Source organism: Pangasianodon hypophthalmus, chromosome 12 (genome assembly GCF_027358585.1).
Source record: "Pangasianodon hypophthalmus isolate fPanHyp1 chromosome 12, fPanHyp1.pri, whole genome shotgun sequence".
Classification (NCBI taxonomy): domain Eukaryota; kingdom Metazoa; phylum Chordata; class Actinopteri; order Siluriformes; family Pangasiidae; genus Pangasianodon; species Pangasianodon hypophthalmus.
Window position 1 is genome coordinate 16,102,231 of NC_069721.1, and position 23,676 is coordinate 16,125,906.

Consider the following 23,676-nt stretch of genomic DNA (forward strand, 5'->3'; position numbering starts at 1 on the left):
AGCAGATTGAGCTCACTTTAGGATCCTCATTATCTCCTCCTTCTCCCCTGTGATACTGCTGATGAGCACCCTCACCCTGGTCAGGATGACACCCCAGGACGATTTTGAGACTCACCTCAATATGTTGGAGTGTGTGTGATGATATGCTTGAGTGGTATTTTAACACTGGTAGGATTAAGCATGCGAATTCTAACGGTGGCATCTGTGAGGTTCTTTTTGGTCAGTTGGTCTCTGATATGCCTCTTCTGGCTGGCTGTACTGCACTTTGTACATGGTGCAATTACAAGATCTTCTCACACACACACACACACACACACATACACACTATGAGTATACTATTGTACTGTGAGTACTATGAGTATACTATATACTATATGTGACTATAGTAGGAGGGGAAAGAAATTATTGGGCTTCCAACAAATAAAGGAACTACATGTTTGTGTTATTCTTCAGTTATGGGTTCATAATCTGCTCATATACACTCTATATTTGACATGAATTCGGTAAAATACTGCATGATAAACAAAACACTCTAATCATTTTTAACTGCTTGCTTGTTGGACTGAAATATTTTATTTAGTGTCCATTTTCTGTCCTGCTGACATTATAAACACATTAAACACATTTGTAATGACAACTCATCTCCAACTCATTGAAACATAGAGACCTAGATTGTGCTCCGAGATACAGGTTAATAACAGACTAACAGGTAGAGAGTTAAGGGCATTGAATGAAAATGCCTGATAAGGACAACAGACATTTTCACAAATCATTAAATATTCCAGTATCATTCCTTTTCTGCAACTTGGCTAACCTCTTTCTTCTTCTTCTTCTTATTTATTCATCAACTGACAGCTGTTTATTGGGTTTTTAACGCAAACCATAGACACAGTCTCTACTTTGGTCCATCAATGCTGTCTGGTTTTGGCACAATTTAGTTATTATGAAGTGAAGTCTGAGTGGTTTCTAATGCTATGTCCAGACATGAAAAAGCCATGCCACATCCATGCTAATTTAATGTACTAGAATAAAAGGCCTGACTGGATTTGAAACATTCCCCCTTTCCAAAATGAGCAGGCTGAATACACTGTGATGGCATTATGTGTTCAGCTGAATGTGTAGTCTGAGTCGCCTTACACTGCATTAACATTGCTTTGTGTACTTTTATTGCTATTTGTTTTCATTCCTTATTACATCCATAATGTGATTTGTTTTATATTTCTATAAACAAGTCCATGGCACAGGAATTAGTCTATTAATATAAATGTTCATATTCAACCCAGAGCCATGACCCTGAGCAGGATAAAGTGGTTATTGAAGATGAATGAAAAAATGAATTAATGAATGAAACCCAAACCTTAGACTACCTAAATGGGCTACTCACTGTCAGTAACCACTTTATCTACTTTGTCAGGGTCGTGGTGTATCCGGAGGTTATTCTTTGAATACTGGGTGCCAGGCGGGAATACACTCTGTACGGGACACCAGTCCATTTCAGGGCATCATGCACACACATTCACACACTCATACACACCTCAGGGCATTATGGCTTAGCCAATGCACCTACTGGCATGCTTTTTGGAAGTGTAAGGAAATCAGAGAACCCATAGGAAACCCACACATAGACAGAGAGTACATGCACAGCAACGCCACACAGGCAGTCATACATTGAGTAACTGTTCCACCCTGCAAGAAGTCAGATATGTTTAAAAATACCTTTTGTAAGTGTTGTTTATTTAAGAAAAACAGTGTGTTACATGACTCAATATAGTAGCTCATGTTTAGCCCTAAACTGATTTTACAATTAACATTATGTACAAGTCTTTACAGTTTCCTCACAACACTTCAACATCCATGTTAATGTGAGGAGCACATAATTACAAAAATCCCCAAGTGTATTCAAAAGAAAAAAAAAGAGATTGTGATAAATAGAGATAAATACATCAAAAAAATCCTAAAAGAAAAAAAAAATATCAGCCTCACAAATAAATAATCATAAATACAATTTAAATGATCTTTGGCCAAACTTGGGCCGTGTCTCTATTTGCCTCCCGTAATCCTTAGTGAAGCTGGTCTCAACATTGTTTATGAGGAGCTAGAGCACTTGACATCTTTCGCACTGTCTCGCTTTTCTGGAAGGCATGTGTTTGTGTGGGAAGTAGTGTGTAGGGGTAGATTTGTGTGAGCATGAAAATCAGAGGTAAAGCAAAGAGAAAAAAAATCTATCGAGGCACTTTTTAAGGATGTTTTCATTCCCTTTTTGAGTTTTGTCTTTCTTTAAGCACTGAAAACAAACAAAAAAACCCCTCCTTTGAATTCTAATCAATTTTGTTGCATGGGGAATGGAGACAAACCAGAGCTCACAACAGTATCTTGAGGATGAAAAAAAGCATCAAAACCGAAACAGAAATGACAATATTAAAAGAATATAAGATAGTGGAGTAAATAAATAAACATCTTGCATTTGTGTTCATCATCAAAGTTTGTTTTCTGTGGTGCTTGTGGAGGTGATGTCAGTCTGGCTTTGCGAACGTTCTCCAAAAATCCCTGCAAGAGTTTTGAAACGAGGTCCCCACTCGTTTAGGTAATCATAATCCTCTTCTGTCTCACCATTTAATGATTCTATGGAGCTCAGGCTTTCGGCCACCGATCCCTCACCTTCGTAAGCGTAGGTGGCCAGTGAGTCATAGGGCGGTGCAGAGTTATCACCGTCATGTGCCTGCAGTCTCTGACTGATGAACTGCTGAAGGTCTTCACTGTCCTGTGAGGCGGCTAATGGCTGAGGAAGAGAGGCAGCCTCTGGTATAACATCCCTCCTATAAAGATTGTCCTTGATGGCTTTAGGGTTTCGGAGAGTGCTAATGTCAAAGGCATGTGTGTCTTCCTCGCCTCCACCCTCATCATCATAGTGGATAACGTTGTCTCGGATGTCTTCTTTGGAAGTCATAAGTGTTTCCTTTTTCTTCTGCCGGCGGACTCCCATGTACAGCACCACAATCACTGCGGGGAGACAGACGCATGTAAACACAAATATCCAACAGCCATCTATTTTAAAGGAAATTGAATTTTTTCGACCACAATCAGTGACTGAAAAGGAAAAGAAAAATGACAGAAAATGTCTTTGTTCTATAAAATCAAGGAAGAAGGCTTGCTTTGATTTTCAAGGTTTACAGTAACAATTTCTTGCCTCTTCCTTCATGGGTTAACAGATTGGCAGCATCTTCAATCCTGCAAAGTCTACTCAGGATGTGCAATCTTCATCCATTCTGTCTGACTACTTTAAAGTGCTGCAGAACCTTCTCTTTCCAGCATTCAGACTTACATTTTACTGAGCTATCGGAGAAGAAATAGTGCCCTATGGCTAGAGTCTGGTAAATATAGATATGCATGTTCATGAATGCAGTGTAGTCTGCTCAGTGTGTGTGCAGACTGATGTTTTTTTTTCTTCAGTGTGGGGGAAGAGAAAAGGGGTGTAGCAGTATAGAGTGCCTGTTCAGGATGAAGGCAAATGTTCATAAATTTCATAAAAGCGAAGACTTGCAGAATATTACACTTGTGGGAAGAACATGACACCAGCAAGACCAAAGACATAAAAATAAGCCAGTGGTTTATGCCTTCTCATTTGAAAGATTATGGCTGTGAAACAACAGCCCCCCCAAGTGATACACATCTACATTACAACACTTAATCTCTGTGTGTGTGTGTGTGTGTATGTGTGTTTCTAAGGGGTATTTTTGTATGTGTATTTGGCTCCACATAGGCAAGAGAGCAATGGATAATGCATTTTCCTTGGTCATATAGAGTTTTAACTGTAACTGTCATGGATGCTGCTGCAGAACTGAAAGTGGGTCAGGCTGACAAATAGAGCACCTATAATGGAGGTCGCCCACCACGTCTCTCCCTGCACATTCCTTCTCTTCTCCTGTCCATGTGTGTTTACTCAGTGAGTGATTCAGACTATCACAAGGATATGACTAAAAGAGCCTTCAGGGTCTGTCTCATTCTCACAGGCAGTGAGGCAGTGAGGCAGTGAGGTACGCCGGCTTCCTCCTAACACCTGTGCTGTATTCTCTTATCAACAGTGCACTGGAATCTGGAACAATGTACAAGGATGATGTTCTGTATCATCTTTCAGCTGCTAGGCTTGTGAGATCATGTGCAATATGCCATTGTCTTATCATGTCCCCTAACTATCACCGAATGATAATAGTTTCACCTGTGGATTTGGAACAGTGTAGGCTGCAGCAACACTGGGGAAGGAGAGAAGGGGGTTTGGCCGGATATACGTAACGTGTTGCGTACATGTTACATCATTACAGTGAAAAAAAATAAAAAAAACACTGGAAGCAGCTGCTATCATTCAAATTTAGTGGTCAGAAATGCTTGCAAAAGGAAGTCAGGGCTGTAAATGCTAAGCCCATTATAAAACTGCTTTGAATTCTTGTTTAGTGAAGTAGCCCAGATAAACAACACATTGTTTCTTTTCTTAATTTAATCCCCTGCTCATGTTTTGTGATCGAAGATTTTATCTATTTGGGAAACATGGACAAGAGAAGCTAAGATGCATCAAAGAAAGTGTTTTTTTGGTCTGCTCTGAAATCAGACATCGGGCTATTAAGATTCATATATGAATATAAAACAAGATAAAAGGAAACACATATACTATATGGCCAAAAGTACAGTGTGGGATTTTTTTCATGAAAATTGGAAATAAACATAAGGTTTATAGAACAAGGCTCCTAGTTAAATGTAAGCATTTGTGATAGTTACCGCATTAACTACTTTGCACAAAAGGTCAGATTTTCTTCATTCCTAATCTCTTCTGTTGAAGCATGTTTTCAGACGATACTCCAATGGATTTGATCTAAAGTGGATCATAAGGTTTTGGACAAACTTGTGGAGTCCATGCCAGCTTGAGTGCACACTGTCATTAAAGTAAAAAGGGGACATACCAAATACTAAGAAATACTACTTTTCGCTCAACATTATTGTTGTCAATAATACCATTTGTGATTAAAATTGTTGTATTAAATTAGAAATGAATGCAAAATAGAAGCATTTTCATTAGTGCTCTCAGACTTTTGGACCACGCTGTATGTGAATGTTCCATTTCATATTTAGTCCCCCCCCTTTGCTGTTATGGGAAGGCTTCTACTAGATTTTGGAACGTGGCTGTGGGGATTTGTGCTCATTCAGCGACAAGAGCATTAGTGAAGTTGGGCAAGAAGGCCTGGCTCGCAGTCAGCGTTCCATTTCATGGCAAAAGAGATCAATGCTAAAACATACAAAGACATTCTAGACAATTCTGCATGTCCAACTTTGTGGAATGAGTTTGGGGAAGGTCCACATACTTTTGGCCATAATGTGCATTACAAGATACAACACTTTTTTCAATCTTTAACATGCCGACACTACATTTTCCGACAGACATTTAAATCATCCAATTTGCTAGACGTACAGTAGTGATAGTTGGAATCTGTTGCGATTCACCTATACTCTCTTCAATCATCTCAAGCCCAATGCTTACATTTAAGTGGAAAAAAGTCTGCATGCAGCCCCAGAGTTGATCTGAAATGGATGTAATGTATAACATCTGGCAGATATATCATGAGGAATGAGCAAAGACTGACCAAGCATTTTGGTAGTGTTATGTTAGAGATGTTCTTACCACTGAGAGGATCCAGAAACTGCTTAGAGTATACAAAAGAGTATACTCTTTTTTTTTTTTTTTAGAGTATACTTTAACTGTTATTAAAAAAAAAAAAAAAAAGACCCACTCAGGACAGATTTATTTTCCAAGCTTTTCAACATTAAGCACGTTATATAAATTTGTACAATGCTATTTATTTATTTATTTATTTGTCAACTTTACACCAGTATAACACATTTTTATTAAAACTGTCATCATTTTCCAGTTGACATTATTTATAAGCATAATAACCTTGATAATGGCGGGTTGTTTTTCACAAGATCCCACTTTGAGAACCATGACATTACTTGACTAAGTTTATTATTTTGAGAATGAATGAACACATGTGAAACCTAGCAGACTATCTATCTCCTCCAAAGTTTTTTTTTTTCCTTCAGCATTTTTAATACAATTTATGAAAAATACTCCAACTTACTTTACACCAACTTTAATCTTGTCATCCTCAATTTATGAGTAATTAATTAATATGTAAAAATGTATCATTAGAATGTAATAAGTATGTAATGGCCAATGTTTTTTTTTCTCCTTTGCTATATAGCTAGTCAACTAGCGTGGCTCCAAAAACATAAAGCACCTTATTTTGAGCACAGTGTTCTGTGGATTAATTTGGCTTAAACATGGTTTAGTTTAGTGTCTGTTTCTTTCTGTCAGTTCAATTTGTTCTCTCCTGAAAGTGCACAAGAAGCTATTACAGTTCTCAAGGTTTGAAGATAAAACATGGGGCCTGCTGAGGAAATGGGTAAAACTTGTGGGAAAGCCATGGAAACACGAAAGCTAAAAAAAAAAAAAAAAAAAAAAAGGAAATAAAAAGTGCTGGACTCATTAACCCTCTGACAGTTGTGTCCCATATACCTCTGGAGAGCTGCAGAACAAACTGTTAGGATTATCATCAAACAAATATAACTTTAAATTCTGCATTTTGACATCAGGGGGTGATGCATAAACAATTTTCATGACTCTTAGTATCACCATATTTTGTATTAGCTCTTTACTGTGCAGTGATATCTTTCTGAACTGTCCTCCTTTACCACTTAAGACTGTTCTCCTTTACCACTTAAGACTGTTCTTGATGTTAGGTTTCGCTTTACCAGTGTACTTTATATGCTGCTACATGTTCGATCATGTAATTTGTACTCGGCCTGCTTATCTGTTCATGTGCCATTTGGATTATACTCCTGCTGCTCTGTGTAGTTAGTGTATAATTAATGTCTAGTTGTACATAATTACCCATAATTTCCTGTGCATTTTTCTGTACTGTACTACAGTTTATATCACTTTATACTACATTATACCAGTCATTATACTTTTTTTAATTATTTCACTTATGTATAGGAAGTAAATCCATGTGTTTGTGTTATTAAGTCACAATTATCTGGAATATTTCTGGTCCAGTTAGGGAGAGATGAGTCATTAGCATATCTTGTTGAGAAAGTCCTACCTTCATGATCAACAATTCTACTTAAATCATCATTATAAGCAGACAATAAGGGCTCCCTAGCCCATTCTTTATGCTCAGTGGTTTAGTTTATTACTACTGACCCTAGAGCTTAGATCTTGAGGAGTAATTTAGACTGGGCCATAACTAAGTCCATCTAGCTAATGAGGATTTTTTTTAAATATGAATCTGATTAGGAGAGAAGCCACCATGGATGATATCCTGGTGCCTAATTAATAAGTGCATTCCAATTAACTGAGCTTGGAAAGCACCAGAAGTCTGTTTGTTTTGATCCAGTAAACAAAAAGTCTTCAGGATCAGGTTGGCATATAGATCATGAAGCACAGAACTTTAAGACATCTTATTTTTGAATTAGTGGAACATAGTTTTTAAAATCTGTTTAAGTGCCAAAAATGGGTTCTCTTTACTGTTTTGTAATACTCTTTTCAATCAATAGAAGAGTATACTTGATGCATGCAATATATACATTTTGTTAGATTAGTAACCATGATGCATTCTAAATTTGCACTCCGCCATCTGGCTGCACTAATGATTTTGTCCTCAATTAAAGGAAGCTAATTATTGAGATTGTTGTATCTGTAGCCACTGCAATCAATTTGTTGGATTTATTTCAGTACCCATGTATGGTTCACAACTGCAAAATTTTTCACCAAAAAAACTGAGGTTTTGCAAGCCTAATATTACCATATTCTCTAATGTATAAAATAGTCACATGATTGCACTCCATTCTCACACAGTGTTCTATTTATATATTTCAATTCCATGTTAATTGTGAGATTTGTTTTCATCCCTATTTGGTCACAGCCAGCAGTCCACTCACCTAGCAGTATTACAATGCAAAGCAGAATAGCGATAAGTGCTCCGGTGCTGAGACCCACGGGGAGGAAGATGGCTTCTGCACTGCAGGTCAGCAGGGAACCGTCAGAATCACAGCCACACACACGGATGGTCAGGGTGCCGGTGCTGCTCTGTACTGGGTAACCACTGTCCTCAATCACTACCGGAAGATGGTAGATCTCCTGAGCACGCCGCCAAAAGCCACTGCGAAGGGTTACAATGCCTGCAGTGTTGTCTGGGTGGATATGGATATGGAAAAAAAAAAAGTTATTAAAACAAGTGCCTATCAAAGAGCTGTTTTAGAAAAGCGATTTAATAAAGAATTGGGTAAATGTCAGTGAGTAAAGCCTGGTTTATGCTTCAGAACAGGCTTCAAAAGCTTGTGGAGCATTAGAAAGGCACTTCAAATGGAACCTAGTGCAGCAGATTAGAAAAATCTCTTTCCTATATGCCCACCAACTCAGAGTCTGACCAGTATGAACATCTAAATTAATGAGTTGAAAACTGGCAGGAGTGCATCTGTCAGTCTAACTGCACTGCCCATAGCATGGTGGAGGCATTATACCGTCTAAATTAAGGTGGCTGTAACTACTAAAACAATTTAATTGACCAAGAAATAGAGACATAAACTATATTGTGTCATTTTCTAAATGTTTTCTACATATTTTTGTACTGCTAGTACTGTTGATCACTATGCACTCATATAAAGTGTAATAAGTTTCTCAATTTTTTTTTTTCAGTCAGAGAAATCCTAATTTTTTTTCCAATGAAATTAGTGTTTAGGGATTTAAAAGGACTCTAAACTTACCCACTAACTACATTTTTTGATTGGGTTGTCTATTCAAGATTAAACCAGAAATCAAAAGCCAGGAGTCATGCTCAGTTCAGTGTTTACCATTGGATGCCCATTGTTGGATGCGCAGTTAAGATCCTCCTACTGTTCTAAATGACTATGGACATTCAGAGCTTTCCGAAATGTATTTAAGATTAAAGGATAAACCAGGATTACGGGTGAGGTGGATTGATCTTATTAAAATTCATGTAAATGAATTTCTTACAAAGTAGAAATTTGTGTCCTATCGGAAATACCAAACATTTTCATTTTCACACATTAAGACTGTGACCTTACATTTCAGACACTTCATGCTTTTTTTTTTATTCTGTGCCGCTGAATCACAGAATCACTTACTGAGACTACCCTGTTATTTCTACCTCATCAACACTTGTAGGAATGTACAACTGTAATTTTTTTATAAGGGCTATAACAGCTAGCAAGTTGATGCATAATGGAGATGGCCTTGGTGTTCGAGAAGTGTATCGGCTGCTGGGTTTGCCAGAAGTGTAATCATGAAAATGTATGAGGCTGTGTTTACAAGACAGCAACCTCAACTGGGATCAAGCTGGTTTCTTGGCAGAAATATAATCTACACTTCCAAAATTACCTTTCTCATTTTAAATCATATCAACATGATTTTGTTGTTCATTGACAACACAGAAAACTTCACAACTATAAAACAGGTTATTTACACATAATCAAACACATACTGTATTTACTGCAGACATGAATGGAGAAATGAGTAGCATAGAATCAAGACTGATTGATAGAGAGAGAGAGAGAGACAGAGAGACAGAGAGAGAGAGAGACTCACTTCCAAAATCTTTGATGGTGAAGTTTTTGATCTTCATCTCTTCCTGTTGTGATTTGAAGGAGAAATTGTGTTCTTTCATAGGAATATCTTCATCTTTTGCACTGAAGATCTGAATCACCTATGGATGAAGGAAAGTTTGGTGAAAGTAGATCAGTTATTGTGTGGATATTAAGTAAATTTCTCAAAAATTATTAATTGTGGTGTATCACCAGTATAAAATTTCTTTTTTGGCACCCAACTTAAGTTGATGTCTTAAAGTGGATTATTTTAGATTTGTGTGAAACCAAATTCAAAGTTCAAATACGCAAGATGAAGTCATGCAACTTTATAGCAGCCAAAAGGCATACAGTGTCACTGGAAAGTTTGTGAACCCTTTACAATTGTCTGTATTTCTGCATAAATTAGACCTGAAATGTGATCAGATCTTCATCTATATCCAAAAACTAGATAAAGTGAACCTAATTAAACAAGTGACCCCAAAACATTATAGTTTTACATTTATTTATTGAGAAAAATTATGCAACATAAAATATCTTTGTTGGAAAAAGTATCCAAACCTCTAGGAGTATGAGTTCATTTAAAGGGGTAACTGAAGTCAGGTGTTTCAGTCAAGGGGATAGAAATCAGGTGTGAGAATAGCAGCCCAAGAACATAAACTTGGGTCTTTGCTATCAAAATCTGGTCTTCACCCCACAGGTTTTGTTTCCACAGTTTATGGAAGTGTACAATGCCTTGATTATAGGAGATTCATGAGGACTTCAAAAAATGAGTTATCGAAGGCCATGGCAATTATTAAAAGAAGTCACAAAGAACCCTATGGTAACATCTAAGGACCTACAGGCCACTCTTGCATTGAGTAATGTCAAAGTTCATGAGTCCACCATCAGGCAAACACTGAACAAGAACAGTGGGCATGGCAGGATAGCAAGGAGGAAGCCACAACTCTCCAAAAAGAACACAGCTGCCCATCTCAAGACCAAGTGAATAAGCCAGAAGCCTACTGGAAGAATGTTCTGTGGACAGATGAATCCAAAATAGAACTTTTTTGTTTACAATAAAAAGCATTATGTTTGGCAAAAACCAAACACTGCATTCCAACATAAGAAGTCAAGGTACAGCCCTTAACCCAAAAGACATGTGGTGGAAGGACATAAAAAAGAGCAATTCATGCAAGGAAGTGCACCAACATCACTGTGTTGAAGCAGTTATTTTAAGGAAGAATGGACCCAAATTCCTCCAACCCATTGTGCAGTCTTGATCACCAGTTACCAGAAATATTTGGTTGAAGTTATTGCTGCTCAAAGGGGTCATGCCAGTTACCGAAAGCAAAGGTTAACATACTTTTTCCAACAGTGATAGTGATATCTAAAATATATCCATTTTACAGTGAACAGTGATATCTAAAATATATCCATATCTGTATTTAGATTTAAACCCGGAGTAGATATGGAGTCCCTGGAAGGGATTTTTGTTTTCTTTTTTTTTTAAATTAAATGTGAATCCTACCACTATGCCACCAGAAACACTGACAAACACTGAAAAAAAAATTCCAGAAGAAGAAATGGCAGCACAGGCAGCATGGTCTGTGAATTCTGCGTGTTTTTGTACTTGATATATGTATTTAGTTGGTTCTATCCCCCAAAATATAACCACACTTTTAGCCTAATTTAAACCACCCTGATCAGGCAATTACTACAAATGAGTGAATAAATGTTGAATGAGCAAGCATGTTCATGTTAATATTTGTCCCACAAACTTCATATCTGACTTCTCACTAGTGCCCACTCATGGAACTTTTTTCGTCGAGTCCTACACAATGCTATTCCTGTATTTATATTCATTTAGATCACATTATCTGTTTATTCTGAATAATGTATTCATATTTGTTACTTCCGTACTGTATAGATATTGAGATCAGGTTATTGGTGTGTTTGCATTCACAATAAATGTATATCACTGAGTGTCATTGAAACTACTTTACGTGAGGGTGCTGTATTGTCACTCTCTGTGTCTGTGGCCAGGTAAGCACTGTGTGTTTTCACTTCTATCCATTTCTGAAGGACTGGCCAAAATCTATCTCCACAGGACTGACTACTCATACCTGACACCCTGAGTGATCATAATCTGCCTCATGCAGTAGCAACACATATCTCATGTTTTATACTCTGCTGCTCATGCCTGCTCCAGCACCATCCTGCCCCGCTGTTAACATCACCTGCTGCATCGCTGCTGTGAACACTGCAGGTGCATGTTGAACAAAGCGATTAGCTCTGAGCTAATGCATCACTTAGCCACACGTGACCAGCCCATCATGAACATCCGTCAGCCCATGCTGCTCTACCACCTGATCACTGCCAGGTAGTTCATCATCACAGTGCGCTACACAAATTTGTCAAATACCCAGAAATCCAACCAGCTAGAGCTAATCCCTCATCAGAATCACCAAATGTGAAAAGTTAGACCTTCATAAATGTTTATGCAATTTCATAATATCCCAAAGATGAAAGTTACTTGTGCAAAGTGTTTGTTTTGATTGTTCTTTGTTCTTATTTTACCATTACTCGAAATGCCTTTTTTTCTTATCTTTGAGTGGCTAGTTGCACAAACTAACACAAAAGTTGAATAATACCTGGCATCAATCATACCTACATTGTTTATCTCCTACTATAGCTGTGACGTGCACACATATACACACACACACACACACACACACACGTGTGGCCACAACTGCCCTGCAATTTTAATGAATGCAGTAGTGTGTGAAGTGTGTCATAAATCATCTTAAATGGCTCATTAGTCCAGAATTGTTCTTTGACTTGCATCTTCTCACAGCACCTTGTTGTGCTCTCTTTCTTTTCTATTTTTGAAGCTTTGTTTGTGTGTGCGTGTTTCAGAGAAATAGAAATTGATCCACATATTGCTACATACTCACCTGTCCCACTTTGGCACCTTCACACACATAGGTCTCGTAAGGTATAGCCAACTCTGGAGGAAACTCATTAACATCTAACACATGAATTGTGACTGCGACTTTGCTGGTTAGGACTGGGTTATCTGTGGAAAAAAAAAAAAAAAAAAAAAAAAAAAGGAGAGAAAAAGCACACAGACACTGTGCTGATCATTTGAGCTTTTGTCTTTACATGTCCTGTACAAATTATATTCCTACTCTATTCACTGAGTATTATTATATGATTTTTAGTAAACAGAGGCTGAATTCTTTATATTAATAATATAATTTGCTAAGTATTAGTGCTTAAATAAATGGATGCTTAAATAGATGCTCTGTTTTCAAGCTCTAATGTTTTTTAGAGCTCCAGGATCTGTAAGAAAGACACCTTGAGGATTAGAATTTTGTGTAATACAAATTCTACACTAATACACCTTTAAGTCTTATGGTTTTCCAAGGCTAGAAAGGAATTCATCAACTGTATAATACTGACATCATGTGGTCATATTAAGAAACGCTCAGTGGAGAAGTAGGCTTACGTTTACATCATTTATATAACTTGCAAGAGAAACAGGAAATCATTAAAACACCTTAAGATTTTGGTGATTATAGATTCTTCTGTAACAAATAGAACTTAATGGCAATGGCGTCAACGGGGATGACTCCACTGGCAACAAGTCTAGTACCTCTTGTCACTAATCTGTATGCCTGAAATACCCTTAAAATATACAACAACAGGAAGGACGCTATTGAAAAAAGGTCAGACATTTGACCTTGCTTTGACTTTGATCCTGTTTGTATCAGTTCTAAAAATCAAATCACTTCATCTGTTGGTTACAATAATTCCAAATAAATCAGACAACCTGAACACATAATACCTCCACCACCTAGTGGTGAACCCATTGAACCCATTATTATTTTAATAACAGCACAGAAAGCAATAGGAGCATGCCATTTTCATCCATTATCCAAACCAAGCAATTCAAGTAGTATATCCATGTGCATTAAAAACGATGAAAGAACTGGACACAGTTGGATATTTCTTCAAGATGGAGTAACCTTAGCTAGCTAGCTGTCCATATTCTTAGCTAATAGTACAATTGCCATTACTGTTATCAGTTAGCTGGGACAATTAGACCCACTAAAAACAAACAAACCAAATAATAATAATAATAATAATAATAATAATAATAATAAGATGCATAGAAACATTATAGATATTATACAATTTGTGGGCACATTCAGTACATTTTTATAAATACTCATAAATCATTGAATAATTCAGCTATGAATTATTCAGTAACTAACAGGAAAACTATGTTATTATCTCCTGGCAGTTTAAGGAGTCAAAAGAGCCATTAAATACTATAGACGTAGTCTCATGCTTTCAAATTTTCAACAATTCACATGTACAAATAATTTGTACGAATTAAATTAGTACAAATTTTCCATGAGATCACATTCATTAATACTGTGATTTCATAATCCAGATTATAGTAATCCATTTCTATGCAACACTATTTTTTTTTAAGATGTTCAAGAGACAGAACTATATAGTATTATCTTTAAAATATCTTGAAAGTGAAGTGAAACAACATTCCTCCAGGACTAAGGTGCTACATAAAACAACAAAACATGGCTTTTGATGAGGATGTAACTGTTACATAACTGTTATATAACTATACAACTGTTCAGATTGAGTTACTTCTTAAACTGCCAGGAGATTTGCATTTCTCACACTCATAACTACTATTACTACTATTAGTAGTTACTGAATAATTCATAGCTGTTACTACAAATTTAAGATTAATAACAGAATAAAAAATCAAGCTTTAAAAGGTTGACCGCAGACAATAAAGTCACCCAGGTGATAACATGGCTAGCACATGGACACCCGGGTTAAAGTGAACCCACCAGACCTATAGTGTTAAACGTGATTACTTACAGCCGTGATGCTGTTTGAATTCTGTGTGTGCAGTGCAGTGGGGGCATCAGTGTGGAATGAACTTTTATAGATTTGATCCGTGATATGAGCTTGTGGTGGCTAAAGGGATGGCTTAGAGGAAAAGAGATCTATACTCATCCCCGCTGGGGTCCCATATACAACCAAGACCTTTGGCTGACCTTGATGGAGAAAAGCAATCTTCCTGGCAATATAGAGATGTGTAAAAGTGTAAGTGTGTGTGTGTGTGTTTGTGTGTATGTGTGTGTGTGCACTTATGGGTGTATTAAGGGTTGTGTAGACGTAGCTTCTTTGTGTCAGATCCACCATAGTTTGGAGCCATGCCATTCAAACTAAACTAAATTATAATGGGAAACCTTTCAAAGGTTTCCTGTTCAGCTTATTTGATTGAAATTTTACACTGAATTTAACTACACTAAATTGTTATTTAAGGTCCAGCTGTGTGAAATGATAAGCCCGTCAGCCAAAATGTCTTCTCTGTCTTCTGACTAAATGGAGCTATGGCCTGTGGTGTCTGGTGTGAAGCTGAATGTCAGCACACTGCCAGGAGCCTGCCAGAGATCCAGACAAAGGCTGTCAACATAAAAGGTTATTGGTGCAGTTTGTCACCAGTTTGTCATTTACAGTAGATGTATTACCATTCTCTGATGGCTATGCGTTTTCTTTTTGCTTTAAGTCAGCCTTAAAATATCAATAATTTTTTTGTGAGGGGGGAAACAATAATAATAATTATGCACTGACAGCTATGCAAAATTATGTAACTTGGTTTACGTTTGACTCTTTCAGTCTGCATGTGGACGATAATTTTTTTTTAAGTGTATGATTTGAACTTGCTAGCTATCCGTAACGTGCGATTAGAGGCATGATGCAAGTGCGTAAACTCAACATTGTGCTTGTAATCCAAGAATCACGCTCACAGTCCATAGCAGGGGTCTATAGAAGACTAGAAAACAAGACTTAGAAATGCACAAATACAATAGATGAAACTTCGCAACAACACAGAGAACACGTGGACAACAATCAAAGAAACAACTGGAAGAGATATCAATGAAAAATCAGGAGGTAGAGACAAGACTGAATGAAAACAAAGAACATATGCTACAGTAAGAACACAAGCTTTGCACCATGCTCTGAGAGGATTTGTGACAATATCTAACTGTGATCTATCTGTCCTTTTTAGTTTTATTTTTTTTTTAACCCTAGTAAAGTTGTTACTCTGCGACAAACATGAACAAAATGAATGCTATGAAGAACGTTCTTTTTGGTAAAAAATATGTACCATGTTAGATTTCAAATAGACCACAGAATTTATTTCTATTTCTTTATCCACTAGATGGTGCAGTGCTCTTAAGAGATACAGCTACACATGTACAGCATTGCCCTATCATTATGGGCTGCAGTCCAGCTAAGGCCAGATATTCATTACACTATATAAGGAACTAGTTTGGAATATGAATAGATGGCAGATTTTCTAGATTTTCATAGATTGCTAATATGATATTAGAGATCATTCCTCATTTTACAGGGGGAAAAAGGTTCACAAGCTGACTAGCCTCTAATTAATGTCATGCAGCCAAATGCCCACACGTTTGCTGCATTAACAGAAACAAGCTCTCAAGAGCATGCTTCTCATTACCAGCAACAAGTAGACTATTTTAGGACACAGTGCTGACTCATCGTCTCATATAATACCGTCAGCATTATTATTTCTGATTTCATATCCTCTAATTCTGCAACATCTGGGACTGCACCTGGCTCAAGGGGAGAGAGAGAAGGAGAGAGAGATAAAGAGAAAGAGAGAGAGAGAGATAGAGAGAGAGACAGACAGAGAGAGAGAAATACAGAATCCTTCATGTGTAGGGACATTCATGGATGTTTAAGCATTTGGGTATTTGCTTGCAAGTTTGTAAAGCACACTGAAGTTTGTGATATTGAAATTACCAAATGTTGTAATAATAATAATAATAATAATAATAATAATAATAATGCCAACTCAAAATTACAATTTTATTAATTAGTTTTGTTTATCTTATTAATCTAAAGTAAATCAATTTGCATTTTTAGGTTCGGGAGTTCAGTTGGTGGTATTGGCTCAGTTGGTGGTATTTCCTGTGAGGCCTGGGATTACAATTTAATTCTGTAACGTTCTGTCTCTCACTATCAGTGTCTGCTACAGACTGATAGAGAGAAAAAATACATATTAATAAATGTGAGCTTCTGACACTGAATGAACAAGTCTCACTGCAACAGAGAACCAAAGTTTTACAGACTTGCTTCGTCTCTCAACAACTCTACAAATTAGCATTAGCAAACTGTAATTAGCATATCAGCAGCATGAGCATGAGAGACAGTTAGCAATGCTTGTTACCATGGTGATAAGACCTTAACATTTAATGACCTCACTAGACTATTTCTGGTTAATGAATGTGGAGTGTAGCATTTGTAATTTTGATTGAGTACCATGAGCTTCATGAGGAATGACTTCCATGTCTTCTGAGAGGTCTTGAAGAGTGGATGTCAGTAAAGTGGTAGTAGGCGTTCATGTCTTACTTTATGAAACCATAATTGGTGAAATGGCATTTTAATGTATTTAATGTTGTTAGCCTTAAAACATTATCACAGCTTCTCAAATTAGCACTGTAATTTCTAAAGATGTAACAAGGTTTTAAAAAATTGTTTTGTAATTAACACTTGATAGCTGCCTGGGCAGACCGTCTAGGAGATATTGCCTTGCATAACTAATTAAATTGGAAAATAAAGCTTTAATCATTTAACAGGTCATAGAAAGGAACTGAATCTGTTGTTAAATTTATAAGGTCAAAGCAACAAGACAGACACTTAAACAATGAAACCCATTCAGGGGAGACATAGTATTTCAGCTCGTCATTAATTACTTTGAGACCACTTGTGGAAAGTTGAAGCATACTTACTAACTTTGGTTGCCACAACAGAAATGTTGTGTTGGACTCTGCTCTCCCTGTCCAGAAGCTCGTTAGTGGAGATGGTTCCTATTACAGGATCAATGTCAAAGAAGCTATCCAGGTCACTTTTCCAGTCAATAGAATACCTATAGGGATAGAATAAAAACTTAAATTACTAAAAGTGGGTTCTATAGGATTCACATTATTGAGAAACATAAATGTTGTGTAATTTCTGACCATAATTTCCAGCTTAAGCATTAAAAAAAGACTCCTTGTCCATTAATTTTGCCAAAAAACTATGGCTGAGAGATGAATTATTATGTTACATAGTAATTTGTAAAACAGTTCCGGTCCACTAATTTGATTGGACAAGCAGCATTCCAAGAGTTCTTATATTTATTATAACCACACTGGGATGATTCAGTGTTTGTATCACTCAGCTTGTCTGTGATCGTCATGCAAAATTCCAATTCTAATAGCAGTCCCACTGAAACCGTCACTACAGTAGAGTTAGTGACATCTTCAGTGGACATGGCAAACAATACATTTTTCATCAATATAACTTCAGACATAAAATATAAAAGCTCTGAAGTTTTAAAAATATAAAAGCTTGTTAGACGAATATGAAAAGAAAGAAGAGAAGCCAATTTCACCAAATGCACTTTTTTTGTAAATCAGGAATTTATAAATCATTATGAGCTAGCTAGCCATCTAGCTGACAGGCTATCAGTGAGTGTGGCTTCTTCAGGATCTATTTCCATTCGTGTAGCAACAATAAATTATTTGTCCATGTTGTGTCCAAAATGTCACATACTTCATATTAATTTCTTATTTATAAAACTGCACTGGCAATCGTGCTGTTATACTGAATCTCAGCATGGCTGGGATTACCTGCAGTGCTCAGCCTGTGGCCTTGTCCCTACAGCCGAACCACAGCCATGCCAGTATTCAGTATAACTGCACTATGGCTTGTGTGATATTGCTTAAATGAATAACAACAAGCTCTAGGAACCACTAGGGTAGTTTCCTTCAGTTTTAGTGGAGTTTTTCTACTTGACTAAGAAACAAGCAAAGTCATCACCTCAGGTCTGTGAACTCATGTGTGTAGCCTATAAAAGACACACGTTATGTGATGCTCATCCTCTTTCCTATTCTTGTCCATTAAGTGGATTCATGATGCTGAGTATAGTGTTCTAATCCATTGGCTTTTATTCTAATCTTGTTATCGTTAAATCTGCACCATCATATAGAGTGCTCTGGTACAGGCAGTTCTACTATTTGACTTTTTGATGTTCTTGTCAGGACATATTGCATGTTTTGGAGTTTGGCATATAGCAGCATAGATGCTGTGTGGCTAGAATGTTATTATTTGCAACTCCACTAGTGAAATTAGGTATGTTGCACCAAGTACTGTTTTCAGTGTCAGCTAAATGCTCTGCACCTGTCAGCCTTATTAAAACGATAGGTGTCACTAGTCGCAAGCAAGCCCCCTGAGATATTGGTCCAGAGCACGTTTTTTTTCTCTGCAATGAAGGGAATTATAAAAGATGCTTCCCAAGGCTGGATGAAGGCATAAAAAACTCGATGCAAGGTGGGAAAATGAGTCTTGACATCAGAGTATTAATGTAGAAATGAAACCTAGAAAGGAAATCTGTGTGACCCCAGCATACTGGACAGCCACTCTTGTGTTTACACCTTCAAAACAATGATCCTACAATAGAACCTATATTTGGTGCAAAGTAGTTTAGGCAGCTTGCTATATAAACCAATGGAAGATGTAAAGCAGGTATAAAGTGGCTTTTGTTTTTTGCATACACTAGGGACCAGAGTTCAAATGTCACACAGTGGCCAGCATATTGATTTACATTTACGGCATTTGGCAGGTGCCCTTACCCAGAGTGACTTACATTTTATCTCATTTAGACAACTGAGCAGTTGAGGGTTAAGGGCCTTGCTCAAGGGACCAGCAGTGGCAGCTTGGCAGTGCTGGGATTTGACGGTGGGGTTGATGGTGCAGAATCCTATCAGTCAATGTGCTCAGGCCAGCCTTTATACAGTGAGAGGTCTCAATCAATATGTGGATGTGACTGCTAGTTAACATGTCACTGACCAGCTTTTTGCATACTTTGGGAAACACCATAAGTGGGCTCCACTGTCTAAACACAGGTTAGCCCAGTGGGTAAAAGAAGTGATTGCAAAACATACTGGAACACAGCTCAAGAGGCTCCTTTTTACATTAAATGGCAATCATTATGAGTAACATTTAACTCCAGCATGGCACTAAAAGGACTGTCTCTTGTGAACCTCACTCTTATATGAATACAGTATTAAACCCCTGGGCAATTCTTATCCTCGGTAGAGTGCAATATCTGCCCCTTAGATAATTCTCACCCTCAATAGATTGGAGTATCAGGATGTTGAGAGGTTTATATCTTCAACAAAACAGTGTCAGCATATGAGTGATTTTCATCCTCAATAGGAAGCAATATTAACCCTTCTAGTCATGATCAGTCTCAATAAAGTATGGTATATTCATGAGTGCTCTCTCTTATTCTCTGGCAAGGTGTGCCATCAGGACATTTTATGAACCCTTGTGACACCCTTGATATGTGGCCTTCATCTAGAACAAAAGGTATGTAACAGTGGTTCTATGAAATTGGAATCAAATGGCAGATAAAACATTTAAATGAAAGTCCTTAACTGTAGCTTTTGGTTTCACAGAATAGGTGACCAAGCTCTAATAGCAACATTAATATGGATATATTAAAAACCTTTTAACAGAATTCAGAAGAAAGTTTTAACTTATCCAAGTTTCAGTTATTTAACATAAATGTCTCTTTTGCATAGCTGTGCTGCTGAATCTGTCCAAAACGACATGTATAATTGTAAATCATTAGCATAGAAGTGAAGCACAACATTTTGCTTGCCGATTACATGTCCAATTAATAGGGAACAATACGTTGTGAATTGGATTGTTTAGAAGGTTTTCTCAAAACATAAAGCATGTCTGTATGGTGTTCATCCTTGCTTTAAAAGATATATACTACATGTAAGCCACAAGGAGCTAAAATGTGAAATCTGCCCACGATGCACATGATCCTCATGAGATGGAGACTTTCACAGAGAATCTGCATTAAAATGAGAAAATCCTTCCTATGAATATGTTCAATTTTGTTCAAAATTCCTAGCTGAAGTAGAAAAAGGGTCGAAGAGTGTTGAGGTTAGCAAAGGATACTTTTGCTATTTTCCTCTTTCAAGCAATATGTGCTTCCCATATAGAGTGCTAAGGCATAACTTTAAAAGCTGCTCCATACACAGAGGTGCATTCAGCACCATTGTCTAGTGGTGAGTGAGTGCAGCACCAGAGAACAATGCTAACAGTTTCTAAATAATTCAACATTTTAAAAAAGTAAATGTATATATTGAGGCAACTCCTAGTGCAGGAGATATTTGTTTGGCCATCAGAGCATTAGAGCCATCACACAGCACTTATATTGTGGTCACGACTAAAGGAAGAAAAAAAAAATTCTATTAACCTGGAGTGCAGAAATAAAGGAATGGGGAAAAAGAGCAGTGTAGTGACCTACAAAGAAATACAGATGGGTGAGAGATTAAATGAAAAACTGTTGGCTCTGTTGGACTATGGGGTTATTTTCTTGGCATGGTTTGGATCCACTTGTCCCATTAGAGAGAAGAGACACTACAAATCAATACAATATTCTTCTATCTAATCATTTTTATCCTACATTCAGATGGGTGTGGTCTCTTCCAGTATAGCAATGTCTCCATTCAGAGGGCACAAGGGTTCACTGAATGATTTAATGAGGATGAAAATAATTTAACTTATATGCTATGGCCTTCCCAGTCACTAGATCTCAACTCAGTTGAACACCTGTGGGAGATTATGGAGTGACATGTTAGACAGTGCTCTCCATTAAAATACCAACTAAGGGAAGAATGGTGTTGATCCCTTCAGTACAGTTCAAGAGTCTGTGCCAAGTACACTGAAGATGCTCTGGCAGCTCGTGGAGGCCCATCGCATTACTAAGTGTTTTACATTCCTACATGAGTTTCCAGATACATACCTGACCGGGCTACTTCCTGCATCCAAATCCTGAGCGGTCACTGCTCCAATAATGGTGCCTGCTGGTGTGTCCTCATAAACATCCATTGTGTAGGATGGTTTACTGAAGACAGGAGGCTCATCCACATCCAGAACATTAATCTTGACAGTTGCTGTGTCTTTAAATGGACCAAAACTGTGAAACCGTGGGTCTAAGTGTGCATTTGATGCCTCCACTGTAAAGGTATAGGCCTTCTTTGTCTCATAGTCCAGAGGCTATGGAAGGAAGGAAACAAATTAATAAATAATCTAGAATATAACTCATATAATAAATGCTGGAGAATCTTTGCTCCTTCTGTGCTTAATCAATGTACTAAGTACATATCTAAGTTCTGTTCTCAGTATCAAGCCACAGAGTTCCTGCCAGCATACTGTATATTTTTTCTTCAATTCATTCTAATAGTAAATTTTATTTTACACCTCTGTCTCTCTTTCTATCTGTATATATACTGTATATATATAAACAATACGAGATCATTTTAGGACTTTGGTGAAACTATTGAAGGAAAGTATTACTTTTAATACTGCTTGTCAATTGGGCTGCATTTGTCAATCAGATCTGGCAACTTTGGTCACAGCATATACATCAGGAACAATCATCAGTTTCCTCACGGCTAACAGAGAAATTCAATGCATTAAAAAAGACAATTCTCAACATGTTTTGGAAACTGCAGATGATCACAAGAAAAATGGAAGGCACTTTAATTAACAGTTTTATATGACGTAGCCTCCTTATTCTGTAAGCAACATTTCATTAAAACCACTTAGTAATTGAATGATATGTTAGCCATTTAAATGCCTTCCACACTGTTTACCTGTTCTGTCATGAAAGTTGTTATTTAATGACAATTTAACTGAATTTATTTATTAACACATGTTTTGTTACTGAACTTGCATTTCCATTTTAGTCCCAGTCCTTTCGACACCACTTCACAGTTCAGCTCCACTTCAGTTCACACAGAGTGCATTTAGTTAGCATGATGAGCTACAGCAGTTGTAAATTAAAAAAAAAAAAGTTAATCTGTTTTTTCTTTCAGCTGTACTGCAGCATTTGTAGGCTGTGCCAACCTTTTTTTGTTGTTATTTTCAGTGCAAAAAAATTAGCTTGGGATGTATTAATTTCAGATTTCTCCCATTCATTCATTATTCACAGTCAATTGTTGCTAACTGGGTTCCCAATTAGATGCAGCAAAAACAAGTGCACTTGAAAATCACCCAAGTCGCTGATTTACCAGTGAGGTTAAAGAAATTGCACTGACCAAGTCCACATTGAAAAATGTTAGGAAACATATTCCTATTTGCATTTTTCTAAAAGGATTGCCTTATTATGTTGTTATCAAATATTTCACAACAATGAATCAATGTTCATCAATGTTAATCAGGTAAAATAATCCATAGTTTTGCATCTGAATTTGTATCTTAAATAAAACCAATACACTTTTAGTTGATAGAATAAGAATTTAGGAAACAAAAAAAGATAATGACTCTTAGACATCCAGTGGAGTGGGTCATATCTTTGGCTACAAGGAGATATAAGCGAACTTGTGATGTCCAAGGTCACCCTGAGAATATAGAGTTTCTTGACATCAATTTCTCTATTTCTCTGAACCTTCTTTGGTTGTGAACAGACGTGTTTGAGAAATCCCCCAGCAATTATCACAAAGTTCAAAGAAGCCTACACACACACACACACACACACACACACACACACACACACACACACAGGTCAGGTCCATAAGTATTTGGACAGTGACAGAATGTTCGTAATTTTGCCTCTGTACACCACCACAATCGATCTGAAGTAAGGCAATCAAGATGTGATTGAAGTGTAGACTTTCAGCTTTAATTCAAGTGGTTTAACAAAAATATTGTATTAACCATTTAGGAATTACAACCATTTTTTTACAAAGTCCATCTATTTTCACAGGTTCAAAAGTAATTGGACAAACTAACAATCATAAACATTAGGATTATTTTTAATACTTGGATGCAAATGCTCTGCAGTCGATGACTGGAAAAGTCTGGACCCCATGGACATCACCGAATGCTAAGTTTCCACCACTGACATGC

At 37.1% G+C, this 23,676-nt stretch overlaps 1 protein-coding gene across 2 annotated transcripts in view; it reads right to left on the reverse strand.

Annotated features, from left to right (window-relative positions):
• Positions 1-680: 680 nt before the first annotated feature.
• Positions 681-23,676, reverse strand: part of LOC113527785 (cadherin-12) — a 111,001-nt gene continuing 88,005 nt past the window's right edge. Inside the window, exons 6-11 of one of the 2 annotated variants that reach the window (XM_053238754.1) lie at positions 21,569-21,822; positions 17,493-17,629; positions 12,585-12,706; positions 9,653-9,770; positions 7,987-8,238; positions 681-3,000 (exon numbers count right to left, since the gene is read on the reverse strand). In XM_053238754.1, coding sequence (XP_053094729.1) covers positions 2,477-3,000; positions 7,987-8,238; positions 9,653-9,770; positions 12,585-12,706; positions 17,493-17,629; positions 21,569-21,822 — 1,407 coding nt within the window. In that variant the 3' untranslated portion in view covers positions 681-2,476. The remainder of the gene's footprint in view (positions 3,001-7,986; positions 8,239-9,652; positions 9,771-12,584; positions 12,707-17,492; positions 17,630-21,568; positions 21,823-23,676) is intronic. The other variant, XM_034309023.2, reaches the window with a different exon arrangement.